The 27,964-nt window shown below is 37.6% G+C and overlaps 1 protein-coding gene across 2 annotated transcripts; it reads right to left on the bottom strand.

Annotated features, from left to right (window-relative positions):
* On the bottom strand, positions 1-27,945 carry SDHC (succinate dehydrogenase complex subunit C). 2 transcript variants are annotated; one of them, XM_032463867.1, is made up of 7 exons: positions 27,848-27,864; positions 27,342-27,404; positions 22,338-22,394; positions 19,993-20,094; positions 12,504-12,565; positions 3,470-3,633; positions 1-863 (listed from the first exon to the last, which is right to left on the bottom strand). In XM_032463867.1, exons 4-7 carry the CDS (start codon positions 20,058-20,060, stop codon positions 759-761), a joined length of 399 nt encoding a protein of 132 aa, XP_032319758.1. In that variant the 5' UTR covers positions 20,061-20,094; positions 22,338-22,394; positions 27,342-27,404; positions 27,848-27,864; the 3' UTR covers positions 1-758. The 2 variants fall into 2 exon arrangements, with proteins under 2 accessions (XP_032319758.1, XP_006174046.1); XM_006173984.3 differs by lacking the exon at positions 27,342-27,404 and having other exon boundaries at positions 27,848-27,945.
* Positions 27,946-27,964: the final 19 nt, after the last annotated feature.

Below are 27,964 nucleotides of genomic sequence, written 5' to 3' on the forward strand. Positions count from 1 at the left end.
TCAAAGACATATGATTACTTTTATTCAGTTTCATAAAAGCTGTCACATAAATTTGGATTAAAAAGTGACAATTAGAGGCTTGGTTTTTCTGGAAATGCAAGGAAGAGAAATAACCTTTAATAGCTTAAATGATAATTTTCTGAATCTTCCTCTTACATCAAAAGCTATACATCTTCTCCCCAAAGCACCTGCTCCAACAGCCAACTTACCCTTTTTATCTCCCTCAAGCTGGGACAGGCTAATTCCCCTCCACCCCCACCCCCACCCTTCTTTCAGTCACACTGTGTGGGTGCTAAAGACCCTGGGTTCTGACCAATGAACAGAACTGTCCTTTAAGCCAGCAACCCACAGGCAGTGGCACCCAAAGCCCCATTCCCAGTCCCCATGGCAGAGGCCACAGAGCTGGCATTGTTTCCACTGTCTCAGGAAGAAGGAGCCAAAAGCTGACCCTCAGCACAAATCAAGGCCCAACATGTGGAGAGAGAATGAGGGCTCCCAGGCCCAAAGTAGGCTGCGAGCTGGGGGCAGGAAAAGGGAGTTTTTGCAGTCATTCCATCTTTAGAAATAAGGGGAAAATTGGATGCTTTTCCACTACTATGGTTCTATAAGGTACTCTAATGCTGAGCTCAAGGGGATCTGCAAGCAAGCACAAAAGGGTCTAAACAAATCAGAACTTTGCTCTGGCTGGAAATAAGAGTGACAAAAAAATAGGTCAATGTAGTAATTTGTAGGAAGATGATGCTGGGGACTTCAGCTCTTCACATGGCTGCCAGCCCTACAGAGGACAACACAGTAAGAACCAAGACAACCACTCCAGACTGGTATAGCTGGGAAACTGTCAGGCCTTTTCCTAAGTCCCACATCTGTAGAAATAAGAAAAGAAAAGAAAGAAAAAAGTTAGTAATCATGGTCCTGGGTGTGAGCACTCTCACAGCTCCTTTCTCACAAAGAAACACCACCTAAGAACAGGCAACTCCTCTCAGCCTGATTCTAGAGAAAAACACTTCTGCCCTTATTCCTGAACTTCACCTTTCTTAAAACCCACAATATAGTACCTACCACCCACTTACCCGAATGACAGAAAAGGATTCCATCCCCAGACCCCTACAGACAAGAACTTCCAGACTGAATAGATAAAACTTCCCCTCGTTACAACGAAACTAGATCAATGTTTCCCAAAGTGTGTTTCTCCAAAAACTAGTTCCTCAGAATGTTAAAAGGCATTACATGGGAGGGAAAAAAAGTCCTGTGGTCAAATAAATTTGGCAAACACTTAACTACAAGACTTCTCAAGATTAATCCACACTATTAATCTTCAAAATGGGGATATAATATACATGATTTCCCAGACAGAGTCAACCACAGAATCCCCTTTGAGAAGAAACATCTGTCCATCAGAGGACTAGAATTTTTTTAAAAAATACTCTTTGGGATCTAGAACACTGTTTCTCAATTTTGTTCTGACTGTGATCCCGATTAAGAAATATCTTTTAATGAGCACCCTGTGTGTGTTACATATCATACATAAAAGTTCACCAAACAATAAGCAATATTTATCATTACTACGTGTGCTATATTCTGTATATTGTATTCTATTTAAATTTCCTTTTTTGTTGGGAGCAAGCTACTAAACTGATTTTCTATCTGTTGAGTCAAAAACCACAACTTAAAAAACACTGGATTGAGACTCTCTTGTGCCCTAGGGATATTAACATACTGTACTCTAAATCACTAAAAAATTCCCTAGGGCAAAAGTAGTCTTCAGGTTCCACTTTCCATACATGACTGCCCCAACACACATACGTCCACACTCTGAATGTAAAACTGACTAAATTAGGAATGCTTCAGAGAAAAAAAGGCAAAAAAATCAAGATGAGAAGATGCCCCCACCTCAGCTCCCAAAGAGCTTCTACCTAGATAAGATTAAGAGTCAAGCAGATTCCACAAAAAGATGTTTCGATTATAAAGGGACAGTGTTTTACCGAAAACTTGAGTCCTACTGGGAAGTGGTAAGGCGGGATATTCTCTAGAATACCAGAGACCCTTCACTTCCTACTCTCTTACATCAGTCCCACTCTCCACTCCTCCATTAGATCTTCTGGCAAGAACCATGGACAGTCACAGAGAACAGACAAAATCCTGTCTGACACTCAGAGCCATTACTTACTAGAACAACAAATAAAAGCAGATTTAAGGGCTTAAGAAAAGCCTTGACTGAGTTCTGACATTTTGTGAAACCTCTTTCCCTTCTCTACCCTCCATATTAAGACAAGAGCAAATTTATGACAAGTCCCTGCCTGAGCCAGGATGCCAGCAGAGAAAGCTGATCAGCTGATTTTCATTAGAGAGCTTTGTTCTGTGGAATAAGAAGTCATTAATGGAAATGCCCTCCCTCTCCATCCCCTCCCCGAGGGAAATGAAGTCATTCTGAATCAAACTGAACACTGCCCTAGGGAACAGTTGATATAGATACATTTAATTTAATAGATCATTTGGTCTCTCACTTTTCTGACTCCATTAAACTGTCTATTGGACCAGACTGAAATTCAGAAAGTGCTTGTCTCTAGGCTCTGATATGGAAGTTGCAAAAGGTCAAATTAAGGCAAAAGGATTCATTTGACAGATGGCTCAGGTTGAGAAATAATGGAAAACCAGGAAGAATGGAACAGTAATTATCTTCCTGGGAAAGGAAGCAAGACTAGAGGTAGGGATACCACAAAATATGAAATCTTAAAATGCTGGAAGAGGGACTGATCTCTGACCCAGGGCAGGTTTGATTAAGCTTTAACTCCTTAATAAAGAGAAGACAACAGTTTGAACTGACCCCAAGGTCATGTAGGAGGCAATATGGATAGTTTCCAGGCTATCAAAAGATTCCTAAAGCCAATATTAAAATCTGGGATCTTCGGCACCCAGTTTCTGTTAAACTTGGCTCCATTCTATCCAATAGTTCAAAACAAACAAAAAAACAAAAGCAGTCAACACAATCCAATGTCAAGATAATAAAAGTTAATATATTTGACTCCATCCAGACGTGTTACTCTGAGTCGATAAGAAGGTTAGACTGAAAGTAGGAACTATGTTTATCTAGCTCATAATTGAATCCGCAATGTCAACAACAGTGTCTGACACAACAGGTAACAATTATTTGATAAGTATGCCTTCTGTGCCAGATGTATGAGCTGGCTTCAAGGGTCTCTTAGTAACATCCCTCTTAAAACTGGAAAAGTTCACATTGAGACCCTGAAAGTATCTGCCAGGCCTACATCCAGTGCTCAGCTACATCAACAGCTGGGCTGCCAACCAATGCCCAGGCATCTAGTTTAGCTTTCCCCAAGAGGCCCTTGGGCAAAGGTCCAAGCACAACTAACTTTAACAACAGCGCTAAACCCAGACCATAAATGACAGAATCCTCCCAGCCTCTCCATTCCTTTCACCCAGCAAATGTACAAATCCACAGTTAACTTACCAAGTGTCGGATCCCATTCCAGGTGTGATACATGAGAGGGAAGACAAGTGCAAATTTGACTGTGTGGATCAGTGCTGGCCCCAAACACAGGGACTTCACAAGTTCCAAATGAGACTCAAAGTTCCCAGGGACCAACAAGGCTGACAAACCAAAAAGGGAGACCCCTGAGGAGAAAACAAAGTAAGTCCATCACAGCTGCTCACCAGCCACAATAAACATAACACATAAAACTGGATTCTACGACAGTCCCTGGCACTTCATACAATTCTAAACCATTCTGAAATGGGGAAGATTTAAACTAATGTTCATATTTGCAGTAGAAGAAAGACTACTTGGAATCTTACTCTAATCTCTTAAATTTGCCATACATTTTAGCATATTATTCCTTAGCTCAACATCCCTCTCTATAAAAACTTCATCTGCCATTTTAGAAGTCACCCTCTGGCTACATCTATATCATCATCTCAGTAAGAAAAAGTAAAAACAGTACACTCAGTCCAAGGGAAAATCTGAGAAAAAAATTTAAATCATTCAAATCAAAAATGTAACTCAAAATGGATCAAAGACCTAAACGGAAGAACTAAAACCAGGAAAGCATAGGAGTAAATCTTTATGACCTTGGATTAGGCAGTAGTTTCTTAGATATAACACCAAAATGAGAAGAAACAAAAAAAATAAATTGGACTTCATCAAAATTAAAAACTTTTGTGCTGCAAACAATGCCATGAAGAAAGTAAAAAGACAACACATACAATAAGGAACATATTTCTAAATTATACTTCTGATAAGGGACCTATACCTAGAATATATTAAAGACTCTAACAACTCAATAAAAAGACAATCCAATTTAAGATAGGCAAAAGATACGAACAGGTATCTTCCCAAAGAAGATAAAGGATCAATAAGTGTATGAAAAGATGCTCAATACCATTAGCCATCAGGGAAATGCAAACCAAAACCATAATAAAAGGCCACGTAACACCCACTAGGATGCTATATAGTTGGTGCTCCATATCTACAGGTTCTGAATCTATGAATTTGGATGGAAAACATTCAGGAAAAAATTCCAGGAAGTTCCAAAAACCAAAACTTGAATTTGCCACAAACTGGCAACTATTTACATAGCACTTACAATGTATTAGGTATTATAATTAATCTAGAGATGATTTAAAGTACAGCAGAGGATGTGCACAGGTTATATACAAACACCATGCCATTTTATATAAGACTTTAGCATCTACATATTTTGGTATCTGCAGGGGGGTCCTGGAACCAATCCCGAGGGACAACTATAATATATCTAAATATAAAACTCTCTATACATTTACCTAGAGTATACACATTTACATAAGTATCAAATATATTTAACTTATATTTAATAACACAACAAAGGCAAAGTTATATATATATAAAATATAAAAAGATACATAATAACAAGTGTTGGCAAGGATATAGAGAAATCAGAACCCTCCTATGTTGCTGGTAGGAATCTGAAATAGCGCAGCCACTTTGAAAACAATCTGGCAGTTCCTCAAAATGTTTAGTTATTGTATGACCCAGCAATTCCACTCTTAGGTGTACAACCAAAAGAAATGAAACAGAAGCCCACACAAAAACCTGTACACAAATATTAACAGTAGCATTATTCACAAAAGTCCCAAAGTGGAAACAATGCAAATTTCATCAATTGATGAATGGCTAAATTAAACATGGTGTATACATACAATGGAATATTCAGCAATAAAAAGAAATGAAGTACTGATACATGCTACAACATGTCAGAACTTTGAAAACATTATGCGAAGCAAAAGACACCAGTCACAAAAGACCACATATTGTATGATTTCATTTGTATGAAACGTTCAGTATAGATAAGTCTATAAGAGACAAAGGAGATAAGTGGTTACCTTCAGCTGGAGGGCTGGTGGGGAAATGGGGAGTGACTGCTAACAGACATGGGGTTTTCTTTTGGGATGATGAAAATATTCTAAAATTGATTATGGTAATTGTTGCACAACTCTGAATATACTAAAACCACTGAAATGTAAACTCTGAATATGTGAACAGCAAGGTATATGAATTGTTTCAATAAAGCTGTTAAAAGAAACAATCTCTACCACAATAGTTGTTACCTACTTTCAATTCCTACACATTTCCATCAATAGCTGTGGCTCATCATACAGTAATTCTATAGCAGGGTGAAAAAGCACACCTGTTGAAAATATACTGGATTGTTTTAGCAAGCATTTAACTCTCCATTTCTACTCAAGGCAGGAGTGGTTAAAATCATGACAATTAAACAATAGAAGGAATATTCTAACAGTAAGGTTATTGATTGAGATGGTTATGCCAACCCTTTCCCAGATCTTAAAGAACATGAAACAACTATAGAAACAGGTAATGGAAAACAGCATGCAGAGAGTATAACGTCTAGAGGTCCATTCTATTCTACTGCTGTCAAATGCAGCAAACATGCACTCACATTTCCTTCACAGACATTTATTGAAAGCATCCTATGTGCTAAACCTGTGCTAAACTTATGGCAAGAAAAACCAAGACATGGCATCTGCCTAAGAAACTTAGAGTCTAGCAGCAGACATTTAAGTAACTCAATCCACAGTACAGGGTATGGTGCTAGAGAGCACCAGCACCATAACAGCACTGTAACAAAGGTACACGTGTACACAGGATGCTAAGGAACACAAAACAGAAGAATCAAAATCCATCTAGTAAGAGGGGTAGAGGATCCTGAAAAGACTTTTCTGAGTTGTATTTAAACTGAATTTTGAGGATAGAGATTAGGGGTCAGGGAAGTGTAGAGTGGCAGGACACAAGGCTCAATCATAAAGGACCTTATATGCTAAACTAGAGTTTAAACTTGATCCTGTTGGTCAGGGATGACAGACTTCATCTCAGTGCCAATCCATATCAATTAATAATGGTTACCTAAAGTGTTAATAGTGAGAAGGATTCTTAGGCCACATCTTATACAGAAAAAATGATCTGCCGTGGCCTCAGAAGGAGGGGAGGGTTACTTGGGCCTAATGCCATTCTTTTTGTTTGTTTGTTTTGCTTTTTTGGTTTTTTTGTTTGTTTGTTTGTTTGTTTTGAGGGGGGAGGTAATTAGGTTTCTTCCTTTCTTTCTAGAGGAGGTACTGGGGATTGAGCCCAGGAACTTGTGCACACTAGGCATGTGCTCTACCACTTGAGCTATATCCTCCCCCATGCCATTCTTAATAGAACTGGAGAGTTATTAAAGAGTTTTTAAACTAGAGGGTGGTATGATCAGATATGCCCCTTAAAAAAATCAACCTGGCAGCAATAAGGGGATGGGCTGGATGAGGAGTCAGAATGGAGGCAGGAAGTCTGAATAGGAGGCCATGTTGATTCCAAGTCTCCAGTTGGTAAAACAGTACTAGCTTGACCAAAGATAATAACTGGGTGGGGGGAAAAGATGAGAGAGAACAGAGAAGGGACAACCAAGAAAGATATAAAGGAGGTAAAATTTGAGGGTAGCAAGTAAATGAGGTAAGTCAAGGATGGTAGTCTACATGAGCTACTGAATAGATAATGCCCTTCACCCACACAGAGAACAAAGGAAATGCAGGCTGTTTTTAGTTTAGATCAGTTTTGATTTGTTGGGAGATTGATGTTGATATTTTGGGAGGAAGGAAAGTTAAGTTCAATTTAAAGTATACATATTTGAATTCAAGGTGCCTAAAGAAGATCAAAGTAAAGATATTCAATAAGCAGCTGGATAAAGGTCTAAAGCTAGCTGAGTTCTGATTTATCATTTACATTAATATTTGGAATATTTAATCTTTACCTCTCAGAAAATGTCTGATCATTTGTAGCTAAAAATCTCATCCTCATCCCTTCCTACCTCATGACTGCTATATCTTAGTCCTTGAATTGCCAAGATGGGATGACCTGGAAAATCTAATTGTCACCAGAAGAGAAAATCCTTCTCAGAAATGCTTTATTTTCCCTCAATGCATGAATACTTCTGACCTCTCCCATTCCTGCTCCCCAGTCCAGGCTGCAGAGAAGCAGTCTAGCAGAATACATCATGAGATTAGTTTGACAACATTTTAGATTAAAAGAGCAATCAAGTGCTGTCAACTTGAGTTTTAATCATCATTTGGAACAGCTCCACCAAGGCCCTTTTAGATGTTTTTATTTTCTTCTGCAGTGACATCTGCAGGGGTTTTTTTGCTAGAAGAAGTTGTCTAAAAGAGCTTATTTAGCTTCTGGAAGTGGCACTAGGACTTACTGACAATCTGCACAGTTCTTATATAGCACTTAACTGCAGTGGAGCAGGCTGAGGCTAGTCTTGGCAGCCAAGTGAAAACACCATTTAATTTTTCTTAGTGATTAGGTGGGACAGCTTCAGTGGCTTTGTTTTCCTAATTTAAATTGTTCAGCTATTAGGAGTCCCTCCTCAGGTGCTCAGGTTCTAAAAGGAGAGGCTATTTCCTGCTACCCAATACACTATACATCAGAGGAGGACTTAGGAAATGTCATATTTAATTTCCTCTCATATATTTTTCATTTGTAATGAGGAAAGCTTTGGCCAAAGTCACTTCTGACTGACTGACTTCTGATATTCCTCGTTTGAAGATGTGATACAATAAAAAGTACACATTTGGTCTTTTCCCCCAATTCCTAGCACACAGCTCCTAAAAACCCTTGGAATCTCTGGAGTGTTAAGAGTGGTTTTCTGTATGCTAATGAGATGACTGGTAGCTTTGGGGTTGGAATGGGTGACTGGACAGCTTCAGGATGGGGGCTAGTTGTGTGAAAGACCAAGGCATGATCTGAGGACTGGAACTTTCAGTCCTATACCTCCCCTCCCTTTCTTATCCTCATCCACCCCCCCACACCTCTGGGGGAGGAGAGTGGCCAGTGATTGAGCTAATCAACAATAGCCAATGATTTAATCAATCCTACCCAGGCAATGAAGCTGCTATAAAAACCTCTAAACTCCAGGGTTCGGACAGTTTACAGGTTACCGAATGCAAAGATGTGCTGGGAGGGTGGTGTGACGAGAGAGGGCATGGAAGCTCCATACACACTCCCCTCTCTACTTGCCCATACCTTGCCCTATGTATCTCCTCCACTTGGTTTTTAAAATAAAGGAGATGCATCCTTTATTTTTAAAACCAGTGTGTGTAAATAAAGTGTTTTCCTGAGTGCTGGCAAATTATCAAACCTAAGGAAGGGGTCGTGGGAACCCTGATTTATAGCTGGAACTTTACATGTAGTATTTAATTTAATTCTCACAATCCTAACTAGACATTATCATAAGCAGAAAAGGAAGTGATGGATGATATAGTAACTAGTTAGTGACAGAGATGGAACTGGACTCGGATCTATCTAACTTCAAAATTTGTGCTCTTTTCAGTTTCTCTACACTGCCTCAGTCTGGAATGACCAGGATTCCTAATGTATAACACATCATATTTGAGAATCAAAAACTCATGTGCCATCTCACGAAAAGCTCTGAAAGAAAAAGAAAAAGCAGCCATTTCAATGTTTCATCAGTTACTTTATAAATATATAAGTCCTTTGGCATTTCTAGAAAAGCAGCTGACTGCCTGAGTAGTAGGTTTGCCTATACATTCAGGTAATCTCTCACTGAAGTTCTGATTCTCCAATCTGACCTGTTTTTAAAGGTCAGCCAAAATATTCAGGACTATTCTTATACCCATTCAAGTTAATATACACTGCATTCCTCTAAAATATCTGTTGTTTAGCACTCGTATTTTTTCTAATCTCATTTTTTATTGTTATATGGTTGCATGTTGATTACCCTAACCCAGCCCCATTCAAACTGCAACTTCAGCTATCTACCTTCTCAAAGAATTTGCCTAATTTAATCTAGATTTTTATACGATCCATCACTATGAAAAATCATGAGTATTTTAATCTCTACAGAACAGAAGAATGTTACTAGTCACCTCCTTCCAACTTTTAAAGGATTATTTGCAAACTTCTTTTTCAGTAAATTCTACCAATGTCAAACTATGCTTTTTATTTTTTAGTTCAACATGTTTTTTGGAATTTATATGTTGGCCACAAAATCTTAACAGTCTGAATGAACATCTAATCATGGATTTGTCTAGGCCAGCTCGTTCTGTTACTGAAACAAATGAGAACATGAATCTTTTAGGACTTTCCATGGTCTACGGGATGAAGTTCCAACTTCTCAGCACAGCAAAGTCCTTTACTTTCTGGTGCACTTTCCAGTCTGATCTTTTGCCACTTCTCCAATAACACTACTCTTAAACAAGCAGACCTAGTTATCATTATCCAGGACTCTAGGTGCTTTCCAAACCCTGTGCCTCTGCATAAGATAGTTTCAATGTTGGAATGTCTTCCTCCACCTCCTTTTCATGAACTCTCCTACCCATCCTTCTTTCCAGCTCTCCAACTCCTTCAGAGTTGGTCTCTCCTCTGGGACCTCCTATCTTTATTAAAAAGTTATCACGGTGTATTATAAATATCTATTTGTCTTACTCCATAGACTCTTGTACCCTTAAAGGTAGAGGCTATTATTACCACTATCCAATTTCAAATGCATAACAGGAGGTTAATTAGAAGTTAGGAGGAATGAACATTTCTGAAATGACCACTATGGGAAAAATGAATTACATGGGTGTATTCATTTAGTAAATAAAGATTTACTAAGCACCTACTGGATGCTAGAGGGTATGAATAAGATAGGTGCAGCTCCCACTCTCTGAAGAGCTTACAGTCTAATAAAAGAGACAGACTTATAAAAAGCAAACAAAATAACTACAAATTATGTAATAAAAGCTATGATAGAAACAATCAGTACAAAAAGAACTATGAAGGAATAGTGCTGTGAAATAGAAAATTAACAAGATAATTAACAATTGAACTAGAAACAGAAACAGGAGCTACTACTTTAGATATGGGGGCAAGCAAAGTACTCTCCGAGTTGACAGTTTTCTTAAGATCTAAGGGATAAGAAGGAACTAACATGCACTGCGCAGCAAGAGCTACGGGTGGACATTTCAAATCAAGGGAACGAAATATGCAATGGCTCTGGGGTGAGAAAGCATTTTACCTGTTTCAAGGAATTCAAAGAGCAGTGTGGCTAAAGCAGAGTAAGCAAGGGGAGGAATGGCAGGAGGGGCAGGGAAAGGGCAAGTTCAGGAAGAGCACGGTAGAGATTTGAATTTTAATCTAAGTGTAAAGGCAAATACAGTAATAGGAATATTCTAAGCATAACCTGATACAATTTCTTTTCCAAAGATTTTTATTTTTCTTGCTGTTGTGTGAAAACCAGATCGGAGGAGAACCACAAGAATGCAAAGATCACAGTTGCTGGAACTGACTGCACTTTAGGTAAAACAATGATCCAATTCTTGCCATTTGGTCCAGGGCACATCATCGTCTAAGAGACTGTTGCTATTAAATTTATCATACTTCTCATCCCTGTTTTTATAACTCAACAACAGAGTGTAGTTTTTTTGAAATCCCATCAATTCTGGAATAGGCATTATTAATATTCCCATTTTTCAAGGAATAAACTGAGGTTTAGAGTGGTAACTAAGTTGCCTGAGTCATCTACCCAGGAAAAACCTGTTCCCTTCCAGTTTTGAGGTAGGGACCTTCAGTATTTGAGGGAAATATGATTACTACTACCACAAAAACAGATACTATGTTCTATTATGGAATTAAGGGAGAAGGTTTGGGAAGAAAAGGATACATGCTAATCAACATAAGGTCATTCAAAGGGGTAAAGATGGAAAAAAGAAAGAGTCAACATCCTTTTTTTTTCATTCAGTGGTGATAAATATACTGACATAACAATAGAAACCATAGCCTAATAAATAAACTGCTCTTTTCCTTCCAATGATTTTTAGGACTAAATCTGCTTCTTATTACTACCAAACTAAGCAAAAAGCTTCAATCAAAAATTATAAGATTCTAAGTAAGCAGAAATAAAGTAACTATGAATTTACATTAGAATAGACTAATCTAGAAATTTACCCTATTATTTCAGTGAAAGTAGGTTAAAATTCAGAAACTATATAGATTCCTAGGCAATACCAATCCAGCATTCCATCATCCCTTTACCAAACAAAGGAATGATAACATAGGAATGATAATATTAGATCTTACATAGGAGCTCCTATCCTTACTTGATTATCAACAAAACCAGTCTAGTTGTGAATAGCAGAGACTTAGTTCTAGATAATTTCTCCAATGTCTCAGCAGCAGCTCCCTAAATACAGGATACCAATATTTAAGCCACCAGTCCGGCTGATGACATACTCTACAGAAGCCTAGGAGGGGCCCTGAAGGAGATTATGAAAAACAAAAATATGTCCATGACTCCAGCACTAGCCAGAGAAAAAAATTTAAATATAGCTGATCCTCTTATAAACTATCTCCCTACTATGGAAAGAGCCATCAGATCCTAGAAACCTGATTATAATCTTTACTTCTACCTGTAATAAATCTTACCACCCAAAAAGGATATACTAAGAACAGCAATTCACTCTGCAGCTGTATTTCATATTATATAAATAAATAAATAGACACTCTTGTTTTTAAGCCAGATTTTTTGAGACTGGAGAATGAGTTAAGCTTTTTGCGCAGGATCAATTCTAAGTGATAAAATATAGGCGCTAAAACTTGAGTTTCTGAAAGAATAAGATTGGTGACTAATCTTGGACTGGGTCTGGTCAGTGTTCAGTCAGCGAGCCCATCTCCAATACATTTCTATCTCTGTTCTCTGTAATGCCAATAAATACAGTATCAGGATGTGCTAGGGATGATTTAAAAATTGGCTAAGAAAAGAACCTGAGCATAGTGGGAACTCATAACTAATTGTTAAAGAAACAAATTAACAGTAAGTATAAGTGGCCTTATCATTTTCTCTAAATCAAGTTGCTGAGTTGCAAAGGAGGCATTGCCAAGAGCCACAGAAATAGCAACTTTCTTCAAAGAAGTGTGTGTGTGCATGTATTCATGTTCACGTAAAAAGACAAATACATACCTGCACTCAAGGCAACACCAGTGCCACGGTGGCAAATGGACATCACCATGGGAAGAGACCAACTGCAAAGAAATACACCAAGGCAATTAAAAACAGAAACAGATGACACCATAGGAGATTCCATTTTGGCAAAGAAAATAGACACTACTTCAGAAATAGGCACTGTTTATCACAAAACAAAAACAAACAGCTTTCACATTCCTGTGTTTTCACTTTCTAATTTGAAAATAAGAAAACTAATTTATTTAAGGAGATGCGTCCCTTCCTGTTACCAGACCGCATCACTAACAGAGCTGAGAGGAGGAATCAATAAAAACTCAAACTCCTCCTTTCATATAAGAAACAACATGGGTCAAAGACACCAATTAAAGTTGCATTCAGTTAAAAAACAGAATACAACCACCTGGGTCCTTCTGTTTTTCCAGTCATAAGACAGAAGTAGGAGAAAACCTAAGTGAGCTTTATTTACCCAATTTCATATAACATAAGTCATTCTTTAACTCTCTTACTATGTACCCCAAAATAACCGAATTGAGCATACCATTCATTCCCTAATAAATTACCTATCCCAAATTTTAAATCTGATTTTGCTGGATTTAGTATATGTTTCTTAATCCACAATAGTTTTGAAATACTTTGTTATCAAACTCCTTTTAAATCATGTTCTGATCTGTCAATCTGCCAAAGCATTTCCATAGAAGGACAACCAACACTGCTATATTCTGGACCTAGTTCTCATGATCAAGAGCAAACTGGTTAGTGAAATAGAAAGAACAGGAGTCTTTGGATAAAGTTAACATTCATCCTGGAAAGTCAGCTCATATAGAGAATGCTGAGCATAATCAGACCACATACTCCACACACTATAAAGAGAAGCAACCCAAGTAGGTTGAAAAGATCTCAGAAAGAAGTTCTATGTAAAAATAGTCACAGTAAGAAAGGAGTAATGTCCAAAGAAACCAAAAAAACTGGCTAGACACCACCACTCTGATTAACTCAGATTTAACAGGATAAATATAAAAGGCAGAAGAAGAGCCACATAACAAAAGACAAGCAGAGAACAATGGCATAATTTGCTTAGAAGAATCAGGAGACTAAACCCCAGAATGAGCTGAGGCTTGCAAAAATGTCAAGGACAACAAAAAGGGGCTTTTAAAATTGTATTCAGGGAAAGAAAGCCTCCTAACTAGGACTGACAATTTTATGTTAATGGATGACAGAGTGCAAAGCAGATTGCTCAACTATTTTATTTGTTAAAGAGAATGATTATCAGACTGAAAAAGACAGAACAAATATTGACTTAGGAGAACTGGAAAAAAAAAAAAAGTGGGGAAATTATAAGACATTGCTTAGTATTCCAAATGCACTCAGGGCTCCTGGCCAGATGAATTAAATCCCATGACGGAAAGAGCTAACACATGAAACATATGTACTGTTCTCATAATCTTCAAGAAAGAATACAATGGAAAATGGAAGTGATACAAAGTCAAATGTTACCCTAATTTTTTAAAAAATGGTTAAAAACATAGCCTGGTTAACCTATTACTGAGAAGGTAAGGGAGATTTTATTTTCCAATAACCATGATATTATTTCCAGTCCCACATGATCTTCCAAAATCTTGTCACTCCTTATCAGGTAAGTTTTTATATTTAGCCCCTTGAATCTGGGCAGGACTTCATGACTGACTGCCTCAAGATAGAGAATGCAGCAGAACTGACACTGCACAATTTCCAAATCACTTTCCGTCCCTCCATCCCTCTGTCCCTTCATCTATTCCTCCCTCTATCATGCTATAACTTGAGAAACAGCCTATTTAGAAAGATTATGTTGAAAGACCCATGTAGAGAGAAAATGAAGGCCCTTCTAATAGCCAGAATCAACCCAAAACATGCGAGTAAATGGATCTTCAGATTATTTCAGCCTCCAGCCTTCATGTTTTCTGGCTGAGGCCTCAAACATCACAGAGCAGAGACAGGTCATCTCCACTATTTCCTGTTTGAACATTAGTTAAGAGTCTAGCATAGAAAATCAAAATTGCTTTAATTCACTTACAGAAAAGATGATCACTAGGAGCCAGTATGAATTCCCTTAGGAAAATTTTTTTCAGGAAATACAGAGATCCTTTTGAACATATCTTTTATATGCATATATATAATATATAATTCATCTTTGTATTTCCGACTCCTAAGAGAACCAGGCACACTGTGAGCAATTAACAAGCATCTACTGATTTGAAGTGTATTAATTTTTTTTCCTTTTTTGATCGTTAGTAGATTGTTAATCAAGGAAAAGCTAGAGACATAAGATATACGAATTTTAGCAAATGATCTAAAAATCATGTTGCAAACAATACCACCAGGGAAGTAAAAAGCAAAGAATATATATAAATGGCCAATAAGTATATGAAAAGATGCTCAACATCACTAATCATCAGAAAAATGCCAGTCAAAACCACAATGAGATACCTCTTCATATCCATTTGGATGACTATTACTAAAACAACAACAAAAACAGCAAATCACAACTACTGGGGCGGATATGGAGAAATTGGAACCCCCATGCCCTGCTGGTAGAAGTGTAAACAGTGCAGCTGCTGTGGAGAATAGTATGTTGGTTCCTCCAAAAATTAAATATAGAATTACCGTATGATCCAGCAATTCCACTTCTAGGATATACCCCAAAAAATTGAAAGCAGGAGACTCAAAGAGGTATCTGTACACCTATGCTCATAGTAGCACTATTCATAATAGCCAAAAGGTGGAAACAAGCCAAATGTCCATGGACAGATGAATGGATAAGCAAAATGTGATATATACATACAATAAGATATTATTCAGCTTTAAAAAGAAATGAAATTCTAATACATTCTTCAATATGAATGAACCTTGAAGATACTACGCCAAGTGAAATAGGCCAGACACAAAAGGACAAACATTGTACAACTCTACTTTATTAAGTACCTAGAGTAGTCAAATTTATAGAGACAGAAACTTGAATGGCTGTTGCCAGGGGCTGGGGGCAGAGGGGAATGGGAATTATTGTTTAATGGGTATTGAGTTTCAGTTTGGGAAGATGAAAGGATTCTGGAAATGGATAGTGGTGATGGGTGCACAACAATGTAAATGTACTTAATGTCACTGACTGTACACTTAAAAATGGCTAAACTGACAAATTTTATGTTATGTATACTTTACCACAATTTTTTAAAAAGTTAAAAATAGTTAACAGACAACCCAATTTAATAAAGAACATAGGACATGAATATACATTTCTCCAAAGAAGATATACAAATGGCCTATAAACAAATGAAAAGATGTTCAATATCAATAAAGGTTGTCAGAAAAAAACTGGGCTTAGATCCATTTTATATGGTTCAAGGTAGAACTAGAGCCACTGTATAGAAGATATGAGCTGTAATAAGCTCAATAAAATAAGGGTCCTTCTGACAAGAGAAATTCCCAAATTGGAAAAGGGTGATAGCCAGTTCCTTGTCACTGGAGGTATGCAGGCATAGGCAGACAACTATTTATGAAATTCACCCATTAGGTACAATAGTGGCTTTTAAACTTTTTTTTTTTTTTTGAGCAGCACTCTTTCTTCAAATGCAAAATCCCAATATATAAAACACATAAAAGTCAAGTTGCTTTGGTTATCCAGGGCTTGAGGGCCTGCAGTGTCATCTGCATGTTGGCCAGCCCCACACAACTATCCACAGAAACTCAATGGAATATCAAAGACCCAAGTAGTACTCTTAAAAGCCAATGAGGCTGAAGATTAAATAATATTTTAAGAACCCCTCCAACTCTAAGTTTTTAAAAATTTTTTCTAATGTTATTTTGAATGACTTGTTTTCTTAATAACTTAATTCTTATATACACTTTTGCTTTGATAAACATATAATTTATTAAGAGAAAAAGAATACTTCAGAAAATGCTAACTTAACCATGTACTCCCATGCTACCTCCAAAAAACTGTAAGAGTTAGTAAAAGAAAATACATGATTCCAGATATCTCAAACATCTTTCCTAGACATGTCACTTCGGAAACAGCTCCATGTTCCCTTTTTCTTTTTCTCACAAGTATATCTAAAGTTTCATAACCAGAAAAGAAAACAAGGTGAAGACTCACTCACCAGGTTATTACCATTTGTTATATGACCTATGAAAAAAAGGCTTGGGCTTTAAGTATAAATTCAAAATAATTTAAGAAGTTCTTTATCATTATAATCCTCCCTCAAATCTTTCATCTCTTAAAAAAAAAAAAGTTTTACCATAAAGTAGCAAGGATTGAGATCACTTATTAGTCTTCTGTTGTAGTAGAATGTCCAATTTCTGCAATCATAATTATTTCTGGAATCTGGCTTGGAAAAAATATGAAGGGTTGTGGTATTTGTGGAGGTGGTTAAAAAATGGAGAGCCTTCCTGGCAAGAACCCAAGTAAAGACGACAGCAGAGTTCAAGATGCTTTGCTGGGTTAGCTAGAAAGGAGCAGATCTACAAGGGTTTTTTTGGAAAACACCAGCATAGCAGCCATCAATGCTACTTTTGAGAACAACAGATTAACGGAAATAGATGTATGTATGTATATACTCACATATAGACATGTACATGTGTGTGTTTGCGTACACACATATCCTAGCTCTACCTACTGAAAGGGACTCGGAGCAATGATATCCAGGCAGCAATGAGCACATCTAGCACCCAGATCTGGATTTCACAGGAGCCATCTTGAAGAACTCCCACTAGCTAAGTCTGGCACAAGCAACATCAAAATAAATCAGAGCAACAGTGTTAACTCTTGGGGCAAAATAAGAATTGTGAAATAAAAGGAAAAAAAATACATATATATATGTTCCCAGTTCTTGACACAGTCCTTCTAAAACCCTTATTTAATCTCCTGAGTGACAGGGGTGCTAGGAGTATCTTTCTACTTGGTCTTTGACTCTGGTTCAAACACAGTTCCTATATCCCTTGGCATTTCCTAGGTGATAAGAGCAATCTTTGTTCTAATGAGGTGACTCTGGATGGCGGCTGGTCACCTAAGACCAAACCATGACTAGAAACTTGGAACTTTCAGCCCCACCCCCACCTTTTCCTGAGGAGGGGGAGAAGGGCTAAAAATTGAGTTAATAATTGATCCTGCTTACGTGACGAAGCTTCTATACAAATCCCAAAAGTACAGGGTTCGGGATGTTTTCAGGTTGGTAAACACATTGACATGTCAGGAGGGTAATAAACCCCAACTTCATGGGGACAAAAGCTCCTGTGGTCAGGATCCTTCCAGATGTGACATAGAGGTACCTAAAAGGGTGCCTGGCTATTCATCTGTATCATTTGTAACATCCTTTGTAATAAACTAGTAAATTTAAGTAAATGTTTCCAAGTTCTTTGAGCCATTCCAGCAAATTATTGAATCCAAAGAGAGGGTTGTGAGAACTTTTGATTTATAGTTGATCAGTTAAAAGTACAGGTGACAATGTGGGACTTGGGATTGGCATCTAAAGTAGGAGGCAGTCTTGAGAGACTGAGCCCCTAACCTGTGGGGTTTGTGCTAACTCCAGGTAGTTAGTGTCATAAACAAATTGTAGGACTCCCAGTTGGTGTCTGGAGAGTTGAAAAACTGGTGGATGTGATACCCCTACACATTCGGTATCAGAAGTATTGAGAGTAGAGAGGAAACATTAGTGTCTTTCCTTTAGTTGGTGTCATAAAAGTAGAGGAGAAACAAGCTTTTCCTTTTAGAAATCCTTGAGTCTATACTGATAAAGAAAGAAAGCTTTACCCTATAGTAATAAATGAGGTATGATGGAATTAGAAAAACCACAATTTGGCAATCATCATAGTAATAACTGATTCAGGCAAGTACCATCAACAGATGTTGATGGGTAAACATCTGACAAGAAATAGATTATTTATAGTCTCAGAGTATCTTCCCACAACATAAGTATTAATAAATAAATATAATATCTTTATTCAATAACTTTATAGTGGAGAAACCTAGCAGACACATCTTAACCAGTGATAAGTTATATCACCACCAAAAGATAAATCATCCTGTGCAGCCTCCTGATACAATGCACCAAGAAGAACACGGAATCACTTCAGAGGTACTCCTGCCAAAGACAACATCAGAAAAATCCAAAATTGGGAAACATTCTAAAAATGGCAAGACCATAAAAGATAAGGAAAGACTAAAAAATTGTTCCATGCTGAACAGATTAGAGAGACAACTAAATGTAATATATGATCCTGAGTTGGCTCTTGGACCCATAAAGGACATTACTGGGACAACTGGTAAAATCTGAATGGAATCTGAGGATTAGATGGGTAACACTGGATCAATGTTAATTTTCTCTGACTGTGATGTTGTAGTATGGAGTTCCCTTAAATCAAGGAAATATACACTCAAGAATTAAGAGATTACGGTAGGCAAAAAAAGTCCCCATTCTAACCCCTGGAACCTATATACCTTAAATGACAAAGGGGAATTAAGGTTGAAAATGAAATTACGGTTGCTAATAAGCTCACTTAAGATAAGGAAACTATGCCAGGTTATCCGGATGGGCCCAATATAATACAAAGGGTCTTTAAAAGAGGAAGAGGCTGGCAGAAGGAGGGAGTCAGAAAAGAAATGTGACAATGAAGCAGGGTCAAAGAGATGGGATGAGAGAACTTGACTTATCATTAATGGTTTTGAAGATGGAGGAAGGAGGCCACAAGCCAAGGAATTCAGAGCAGCCTCCAGAAGCTAGAAAATGCAAGGAAACAGATTCTCCCCTAGAGCTTCCAGAAGGGAATGATGCCCTGTCAACACGTTAATTTTAGCCCTGGAACACCTGAGTCAGACTCTGACCTACAGGACTGTAAGATAATAAATGTGTTCTTTCAAGCCACAAAATTTGTGATAACTTGTGACAGCAGCAATAGAAAACTAATGCAGGAGTAACACAGCATCATCATCTCTGCACTTGTTCTTAAATCATTCAAACATGTTAACACGTTGGGAATCTGTACAAAGATATGTAGGAACACTGTACACTATTTCTACATTTATCTAAATTTGAAATTGTTTCAAAATGATTTTTTTAATTAATAAGAACTACATTCTGACTTACCAGAATTTTCCAAATAGTAGTTTTGCAGGCAAATTACCCTTCTAAGGCCAGAAGACAGAATGTAGTTATCTTGTTATTAAAAAAAAGGCCTAAGGGAAATAATCAGGGAGGCTATGGGCCAACCTCCAGAACTTTCATCCACTACTACTAGATATTCCAGAGCCCTTAGTGGGGAAGGTATAGCCCAAGTGGTAGAGTGCACGCTTAGAGGTCCTGGGTTCAATTCCCAGTACCTCCTCTAAAAATACATAAATAAATAAACCTAATTACTTCTCTCCCTCAACAAAAAAATTAAATAAATAAAATAAATTTTCAAGATCTCACACACACACACACACACACAAAAACAGACCAAGATAATACAGAGCCTTTACCTGTAGATAGTGATATGAGGAGATAAAGGACGGTTTGAACCAGTGTTCTTACTCCAGAATCTCTCCATCTCTTCTTTGGCTGTGGTTCCCAAAGGAACAGCACTAAAATAAAACCAAAAGGTTTCAAAATGATTAAAAGTAAACTCGGCTGTAATTTTTACACAACAAAAAATTAAAATAAAAAAAGGTAAGCTGGACTAGATGAACCCATCTATTAGGAAAACATGTTCGTCCACTCATCTTTATGCCAAATTTGTTTCAGTTATTAGCGACCTCAATCACCCAATGAGGTCATACCAAAGGATAACACTTCTTTCTAATCCCCCAACATAGGCCCTGTAATGGAAGCCAAACTTCTTTCTTGTTGAGCAGCAGGGCAAATACAGTATTTCAAACCTATTTACATAAATGGGTTACCCTTTTCCCAGGCCACGGGTGGTATCTCATACATTATCACTGCTGTCATCTGATTCTTTCAGGTTCTCAAAAATCAAGAATTGGGGGGAGGGTGTAGCTCAGTGGTAGAGTGCGTGCTTAGCATGCACAAGGTCCTGAGTTCAATCCCCCGTAACTCCATTGAAAATAAGTAAGTAAATAAACCTAATTACCTCCCTTCTGGAAAAAAAAAAACTTTAAAAAAAGGGTGGGAGGGTATAGCTCAAGTGGTAGAGCGTGTGCTTAAGCATGCACAAGATCCTGGGTTCAATCTCCAGTACCTCCTCTAAAAGTATATAAATAAATAAACCTAAATACCTGCCCCCAAATAAAAGAAACCAAAAAAAAAAAAAAAAAAAAAATCAAGAATTGGATCCAGCTCAGGACCTCTGAATAATTCTTGGTTTTCCTTGTCACTGGGCTAGGCTGAAGCCAACTTGGTTTGTTTTGTTTGTTTTGTTTTGTTTTGTTTTTTGAAGCCAATTGTTAAACAGCTATCTTCAACAATTTAACTTATTATGTGCCTATACAAAACATGATTCCATCCCCCTCAAGAAAATATCTCCCCATGGATTACTTATTAATTAAAAGTTAAAAGTTAAAAACAGTAACTCCATAGTGGGGAAAAAACTTAGCACACATTTCTGTATTCAAATGATCAAAGTTAAAATCACTGATAATGAGGCAAACAGCATCAAATGCCTCTGATGTGACATACTAAGGGTGTAACATCATTTACACATTACTCCTGCCAAAAATGGATAACCTGAATCTAATCATTAGAAAACAATCAAACAAACATAATTTGAGAGGCACTCTACAAAACAACTGACCAGTATTCTTCAAAAATGTCAATGTCATAAGAGACACAGGAAGGCTAAGAACATTCCAGATTAAAAGATACTAGAGAAACATGACAATTAAATGTAATATGTGAGCCAAATTAGATCCTGGATGGAGAACAGGTGGACTGTATTTCTTTAAAGTACATTATTTGGAACAAATGGAAAACCTGAAAATTGACTATATATCAGATAAGATTACATCAATGTTAAATTTCCTGAATTCGATAATTGCATTTGTATAATTATACTGTGTTTCATAACGTTCTTGTTCTCAGAAGCATTTAGAAGTAAAAAAAAAAAAAAAAAAAAAGTTTTTAGAAGCAAAGTGCCATGATGTCTACAACTTAATCTCAAAGAAGTCAGAAAAATAATAACAATAATTATACATATATTAGGCTGAGCCACACTAAACTGTCAATATTAGGCCAGTTTTGACCTACAAGAATAACTATTTCATATGGCACAAACTAAAATATATAGAATGATAAGTAAACACAGCAAAAATGTTAACAACTGATGAATCCAGGTGGAAGGCATACAGAACTTCCTTGCACTATTCTTCCAATTATTCTGAAAGTACAAAATATTCCTTAAATTAAAAGTTAAAAAAAAAAAAAAACAGCACGGAGGCAATTGTTGAAGCCAACAGACTAGGAATGAATATTGCAGGAAGAAACAGATTTAAAGATTTACTCCTGGGAGCTGCCCAAAATTAATGGTTACAAAAACATTAAAGGAAGAAAGACTAGACAGGAAGAGAATTAGATACCAAGCAAGGAATCAAGAAATGGAGCAAATCAATGAAGTTAAACATAGCAGAAAAATTGAAAATGAGGAAAATTAATAAAAGACCAAAGAAATACTTATCCTTCCTTCTTCCACTACCAAATAAGAAAAATAGTGACCACAATCACTAAATTTTCAGCCAGCCATCTACAATTATCTGCTTTCATACATATCCTCAAAATCGCAATCAACACTGAGCAGTCAAAACCTGTTGCTTTTCCTTCAGGAAAAAAAAAAAGTTAAATAATAATAATAATCTCCACAGATTCAGGAACTTACTTTCTGATACAGAATTGAGGACTAAGGTGGGCACGGAGGCAATGACGGCCAACATGTCTGCAAGATAAGAGAACCAAGAGTCAATACACATTTAGAGACCAACTTCAGTACATCAACTTCTCTGTTTTTTACCCTACTAGACATAGAGGTAGAGGGGAAAATTAGGAATAAGATGAAAACAATGACAGTATCAGGGTCCTTGGGATATTTTCTAGTTGAAAAGCTACAACTTTAAATAATTTGAGATTATTATCACAAATACTATTTATAAATGCAAAATAAAATTCTAGCTGAACACAAATAATACAAGGTAAAAGAATAATTAGAGTTGGCAATGTTTAATGAGAAATACAGAAAATGATTTTAAGCTAGGTCTTAATGGAGGTGAAGGTTAAAAGACAGAGGTTAAAAAAAAAAACCAACAGAATAAGTCACAGGCAACATCAAGTATGATACAGCTTAGCTATAGTAGACACCTGCTGCAACTGGAAGAATTTAAAAGGTTTGAAGAACAAGGGGTTTGTGGAGGGAGGGTCCTAAATATTAAGCTGTCATTTTAGGAACTCCCATCAAGTTCCAGACAATCTGGATGAACTTCAAGTCAAAAAGGTTGTCATGTAACACTGCAAAAAACATGAGAATGCAAAGATTTCTCTACTACCTATATGAAAAGGTACTTGAAGAGGGAACATGTTTTCGACTAAAAAATTGCTATTTTTGAAATGTACACATCAATACCAGAACTGCTTTTCAAGTCTAAGATGAAAATATGCCCAGGCATTCTACCTTAAGAGAATTTAACTGATTCAGAATTTATATGGTATTATGAAAAACACATGATCATCACACCCCTTTACTCACATTATATCAAATCTTCCCAAAAGTATTTAAGAAAGTTATCAGAGTGAAGCTCTGGGACTAAAATTTAAAAGGGAAGGATATAGCTCAGTTGTAAAGTGCATGCTTATCATGATGAGATCCTGGGTTCAATCTCCAGTACCTCCATTAAAAAATAAATAAACCTAATTACTTCTCCCCACCAAAAAAAAAAAAAAAAAGCATTAATCAGAAGTGAAGCTAGAAGTCGGTTTAGAAAAATACACTGAGATTTTACAAAAGTTTATTGTATATTCACTATGTGCACTGTGGGGCTATAAGATCATGGATCACTAAGATCCAATGATCTTCTAGAAAAGCTCATTTAAAAAAAAAGCTCATGATGTCCCTCACACCATTGATATTAGATGCAGAAACATTTTGAACATTATGCTTTACACTAGGACACTAGAAGGGCCCACTATCTGAAGGAAAAATAATCCAACCAACACTTCCTTCAGCTCTTCCTTCTTTCCAGCTTCAGAGGCAAGAGGTGAATACAGACATTGTGTATCCAGAGCTCCCAGAAAGAAGTGGGAAGAAATCTCTTTAAATCAATCGAAGTAATTGTGACTCTGACTGAAGTTGCAGGGCATGCATTCCTCACACCAGGCCAGGTCCCGTCACTCAGCTACCCAGCAAGAGTTTGCAGATGTGGGTTGGAATCTACAGCGTTCTCTGTCTAGTGCTATTGTTTCCCGGACAAATACCAATGTAAACTTTCCACAAGACCCTAACAGAAACTAGTTGCATAACCTTATTTGAAATACGACAAGAGCAGATATCTAATCTATCCTTGCCTTTCATGTGAAATCAGGAACCCTCAAAAGATTTCTTGTTTCCACCCAGGAATAGTGCTTTATATATTACAGCTAGAAAGTAATAGTACTTTCTTTGTTTTATTTTTAATTAACAAGTCAGAACTTAACATTTCTAGTTAGTGCTGTCCCCTTCCCCCCTTTTTTTGTAAAGTGAAAGCAAGTTTATTTAGAGATACACACACTCCATAGACAGTGTGGCCCATCTCACTCAGAAGGAAAAGCGGCTTAGGAGATACATACTCCATAGGCAGAAAGGGGGCCATCCCAAAACGCAAGAGGAAGAAAGACCAAGAGGAGTGGGGGTGTTTAGTCTGAAGTAAAAGTAGATACACATTCCAAGTGTTGTCCCCTTCTAAATGCATTATACGTGTCTCCCCAAAAATGTAATAGTTGCTCAAATTGTTTTTGAAACTCTTCTCAGTATTGGGACAACAACAGTAATGTAGAAAGAACACTGGACAATGTAAAAGTTAGACTGGAGATCTAGATCAACATAAATTGTGTAGCTTCACTGAGTCACTGAGCTTCAGCTTTCTTGTTTATAAAATGGGACTGATAACACTTGTTTTATTTGTTGCTGGGAGGATTATATGAGAAAATGTACAGGAAAGCATTCTCTAAACTGCAATGTATCACATATATGTAAAATATTAATATTTCATTGGCTTCCTCAAGGTCTTCAGAATTTGCATCACATTCTTTTAAAATCTCTTTGTGGTATAAAAATATTCATCTGCTGAAACTGGATTTGACTTTTGGAAAAAACAAGTTATTCAAAGCCAAGTGTATGTGATTGAACTGAATAAAAAACCATTTTGGTCCAAAACAAGATGTGACTGTAATATAATGAGTTTCTCTTAAATGTCCTCTAAATTTGATCAGATGGTATGCCAAAAATTTAGTTTCATAAATGTCTGAGGTAACAACAACACTAAAATATTTATATAACCTTGAAAGACATGATCAAGAGCAATCATTTATGTACAAAAGTTCTGATTAATGGTATGAGCACTCAACTAACTACAAAGCTACAATGTAAATCATCCTTGACTTTTCTCTCAACACCTCCCCCGCCTATATACACATACACACACACACACAAGGCATCACCCAATCCTACCAATATTATCTAGGAAATTGCAGTCCATTGTTTTAGTCCAAATGTTCACCTCATCTCTCACTAGGAGGAGTATAACAGGAGCTCTTGAACTGATCTCCCTAAGCACTAATCTCTTCCCCTATCATTCAATGTTATCAGAGTTAACCTACTGAAAAATAAAGTTAATTTCATCACTCTTCTGCCTAAAGTCTTACCAGTTCATTACTTATAGTATAAGGTTCAACGTGACCCAATCCAACTCTCCTACAAGTGGGAGATTCATTCTCCTACAAGTTCCCTTCAGCCCCCTATACCTCTATCATACTGAATGTTACAATTTATGCCCAGGCAGAGTAAGCCCTCTTATAACCACATGCCTTTGCTCAGGTTGTTCTCCAACTGGACCTCTCTCACAGCCTGACAAAATCAACCTTCAAGACCCAACTACTCCCAAATGGCAACTTCACCACTCCCTTAGCTTTACTTGCTACACCTGCCATGCTCCCATACCACTTGTTCATATCTCTCAATCAACATTATACTGCTTAATAATTAATCCATTTATCTCTTTTGCTAAACTTTGAGCTCAAGAATAGGACCGGAATACTTTGCATCTATGGCACCTATAATAACGTCTGGCACATAGAAGAGGCTCACAACACATGGCTTGAGAATAAGTATGCTTATTTTTAAAAGCAGTTTTAGGACTTTAGAATTAACTCTTATTTTTAGAGGTGTTTCATAGGTAGCATTTAATATGATGAGCAATGTCCAGAGGGTTAATGACTCTTGGTGACTTTGTGCTTAAGCTGCATGAACATTACTAGACAGAAGCCTAGCTGTTCTTCGTTTAGTTTTATATCTCCGTCTTGGCTTTGGCAAGTCATTCCTTGACTGAGTGCCAATGGAGTTTGTGCTACTCAGTTGGTTATTCATCCCCAGCTAGTACATAACTATTTAGAGAGTATATAAAATATAGAGCACTATTCAAAAACTATGACATATAGTACCGTGATAACTAATAATTTTTAGTTAGCTAAGTATTAAAAATGTTTAGCCAATATTTCTCTTAAGTGGGTTCAAGTTATTACTGTTTTCATTCAAAGGAAGAAATCACAATAATGCAATCAGCCTTGACTTGTCCAAAACAAATGTAATTAGTGGTAATGCTAGAACTAGAAATCAGCCCCTAAAATTTTTTAGACAGTATTTTCCTTTGAGGCTAAATCAGCACATTATAAATAGCTCCAAATCCCTCTAGCGAAATGGAATTAGACCTGGAACTTCCATAAGGAATTTTTTTTTCTTAAATTCCCTATTTCTCTTCCTAAAAAAGCCCTTGTGAGAAATGAATAGAGAGGTACCATTCCCATGAGAGTTTCTACCACTAACGAATCCTAATGGTGACAGTCCTACATAGCACAAAATGATAGACTGGACATACTTAGTAAGTATGGTGACCCTTGGCTTCTAAGCACTAATCATGAAACTCCTAAAATGAACCGTTTTAGAACCAATACAATCATTTCAACCTAAATGTTAATTCCACCAAAAGCCTGTGGCATCTACCAAAATTTGATACATCAAAGAATTCAAAGCACTCAATTATGTAATATCTGTAATGAAGGAGGTAGTCCAGCAAGACTAGTCTTGGTACACTTTAGAAAAATGACACCTTTGGAGATGAGAGGCAGAGAGAAAAAACGAAGGATTAAGATAAACCATTCCTGATCTCAACTCCAGGGGGAGTTCTGCCACAGAGAAACTCTATATAAAGTCCCTCTATTTTTATATTGGGTGACTGAAGTGGAAAGAGAAATGAGAAGATATTTGGGGAAATCAGGAATTAAATCTCAACAGCATTAAAGCTAACTTTCCATAACAAACAGTTTCCAAAAATAGTGCTGGCACGAAACTATGCTGGGATTTGTACCAAGAGCGTCTAAAATCATTAAAGTCGCTATAGCTAGAAAGGTTCTGAGCAGAGAACGAGGCCTTGTAAACAGAGGGTAGTTCAGAATGGAAGAAAATCTAGGGTATTTCTCTGGACGGTGAACTGACACTGTACAGAAAAACTAGGACATCCACTCCTCCCGCCCTCTAAGTAAAACAACAAAGTAAAACTTAATTTTCTGCGCTGCTTTGGGGCAGGAGAGGAACCGCGACAGGCGCTTTTAATCGTTAGGCTGGTTAAGTGTCCAGACCTACCACTCTCTGCTAGGAGCCCGTTACGAACTCGGACAGTGCCCCCTCATTGTCAGCAACTGGTGTCTGCAGGAGTAAGACACAAAGGCAAAGTACAGTAAGAATCCTCTCCTTGAAGCCCAATCTCTAAAGAGAAAACAGAGCTATTTCTTTTCACGGAGCTTGGCTCTGAGCGCAGCCTTAAGAGCCACCTGGGAAAGAGTATTAGAAGTGGGGCAAGCAGAGGGGAGAGAAAAAAAAAGGGGGGTGGGGGTAGGGTTGGCGAGAGCAGCGCGACCCGGCCGTAAGGAGTGTGAAAGATAACCCGCCAGTGACCCTGAAACCCTAGCGGGTGCACAGGAGCGGCTGGGGGAGGGGAAGGGTCTCAAGGATTCCAGAGCGCCTGGCCTCCACCCACAGGTCCTTTCCTTGCCCAGGCACAGGTAAACATCTGTCAGCAAGGCGTGAGGGGCCAGTACAGAACTCCCGACGGCCGCCGGCACCGACTCCCAGACCCGCAGTAAAGTCACCTCAACAAGAGCGCAGCCATCTTGGGTTCCGGCCTGGACGGAAGTGACGCCAGACGGCCCCACCACCTCTGGGAGGGGAGGGCGAGGAGGGCGTGGCCTCTGTCACGTGACGACCCG

This window comes from Camelus ferus, chromosome 21 (assembly GCF_009834535.1).
Source record: "Camelus ferus isolate YT-003-E chromosome 21, BCGSAC_Cfer_1.0, whole genome shotgun sequence".
In the NCBI taxonomy this organism is placed as follows: domain Eukaryota; kingdom Metazoa; phylum Chordata; class Mammalia; order Artiodactyla; family Camelidae; genus Camelus; species Camelus ferus.

Bases quoted from the DNA above. Each gene is read 5' to 3' on its own strand.
- SDHC (XM_006173984.3), bottom strand. From the start codon at position 27,867: ATGGCTGCGCTCTTGTTGAG. The intron at 22,395-27,847 runs GTGACTTTACTG...CTTATCTTGCAG, and splicing joins ATGGCTGCGCTCTTGTTGAG to ACATGTTGGCCGTCATTGCC. The intron at 3,634-12,503 runs GTATGTATTTGT...TTTTCTCCTCAG, and splicing joins TGGTGTTGCCTTGAGTGCAG to GGGTCTCCCTTTTTGGTTTG.